Raw genomic sequence first — 1,235 nt, forward strand, 5'->3', positions numbered from 1 at the left:
CTTTAAATGTCTTAATTTAAATTTGCCTCATCTATACAAAACATGTTGGTATTTTTTAAATTCCAGTGAAATATATTTATGTTTGTGGTTGTAATGTGACAAAATATGGAAAAGTTCAAGGGGTATGAATACTTTTGCAAACCACTGTATATACAAAAAGGCTATTTTAATTACTTTTTGAATGGAAAAAACACTTTCAGGCAAATAATGAGCTTGATTTATCGTACGTTCATTGCCGTTTAGTATAATTTTTTCTTTAATTACCCGTTTTTTATTTTGTTTAAATGTTCCTGGCTCTCCTTCTTCGCAGTCTTCTTCAAAGCGAGAGTTGCTCTGTCAACAGGAGGGAAAGAAAGAGATGTTATCTTAATTTACACCAATTACTCATCTGTAATAGGGCTGTGTATTGGCAAGAATCTGATGACATGATACATATGATACGATATATCACAATATATTGCAATGATTGTTTTTTTAGGAGTGGAGGAGCCAAACGGCTGGCTGACTGCTGCTTTCTAGTGGTCGGAGGCTAAACTACAACACAAGAATGAACCGCTGGCATAAATGTTTATGTTTTAACTWGCCATAATTAAAAATAGATGCAGTGCTTTAGAGAATCTATACTTCAGGAAACGGATTATCGCGCTATTTCTGTGTATCGATATTTTCTTACACCCCTAATCTGTAACGTAGTTCAATTTAAACTTCACTTCAGATGTACATGACGTCACACAGTTCAGCAATAACATAGTGTGGTTTCAAGCTTCCTACATTTCAGTAAGGATGATAAACATTTGGTGTAAGTGCAAACTGGAGTCATTTGTAAAATCTCACAGAAAAAAAAAATTCGGGGTGATTCAAATTTTAACCTTGAGAAACAAAATTAGTTCAGTCAGAAAAAGATTTGAATTTTTTTAAGACGTGAACAAGTGAACCACACTTTCAGAGGTGTACGGCAACAAAGTACATTTACAGTACTTTTTTTATTTACACGCTACACATTTAAAAAATGTCCAAACTCATCATGAAAGGAGTTGTTTATGTAATCACTGTGAAGAAAATGTAAATTTTCATTTACAAATGTAAAGATTTGTGTCCAAGATGGAGTCAAACATTTGTTGCTTTTGCTTTTCATGTTTTTTCTTTTCCTTTTTTATTTATTTTTTAAGTTTATTTTTGATTGATTTTTTTCTGAGAAAAAAGGGGCAGATATAAGATTTTGTCTTCTTCTGCTG

At 32.3% G+C, this 1,235-nt stretch overlaps 1 protein-coding gene across 1 annotated transcript in view; it reads right to left on the bottom strand.

The window, feature by feature from the left end:
- Window positions 1–1,235, bottom strand: part of LOC106535226 (centromere protein Q) — a gene marked incomplete at its 3' end in the record, with an annotated part of 6,649 nt that overhangs the window by 2,392 nt on the left and 3,022 nt on the right. The window contains 1 exon segment of the mRNA XM_014032180.1: window positions 265–333. Within this exon segment, the coding sequence (XP_013887634.1) occupies window positions 265–333 (69 nt within the window).

The sequence above is a fragment of the Austrofundulus limnaeus genome, unplaced genomic scaffold (assembly GCF_001266775.1).
Source record: "Austrofundulus limnaeus strain Quisiro unplaced genomic scaffold, Austrofundulus_limnaeus-1.0 Scaffold1389, whole genome shotgun sequence".
NCBI classification, from domain to species: Eukaryota; Metazoa; Chordata; class Actinopteri; order Cyprinodontiformes; family Rivulidae; genus Austrofundulus; species Austrofundulus limnaeus.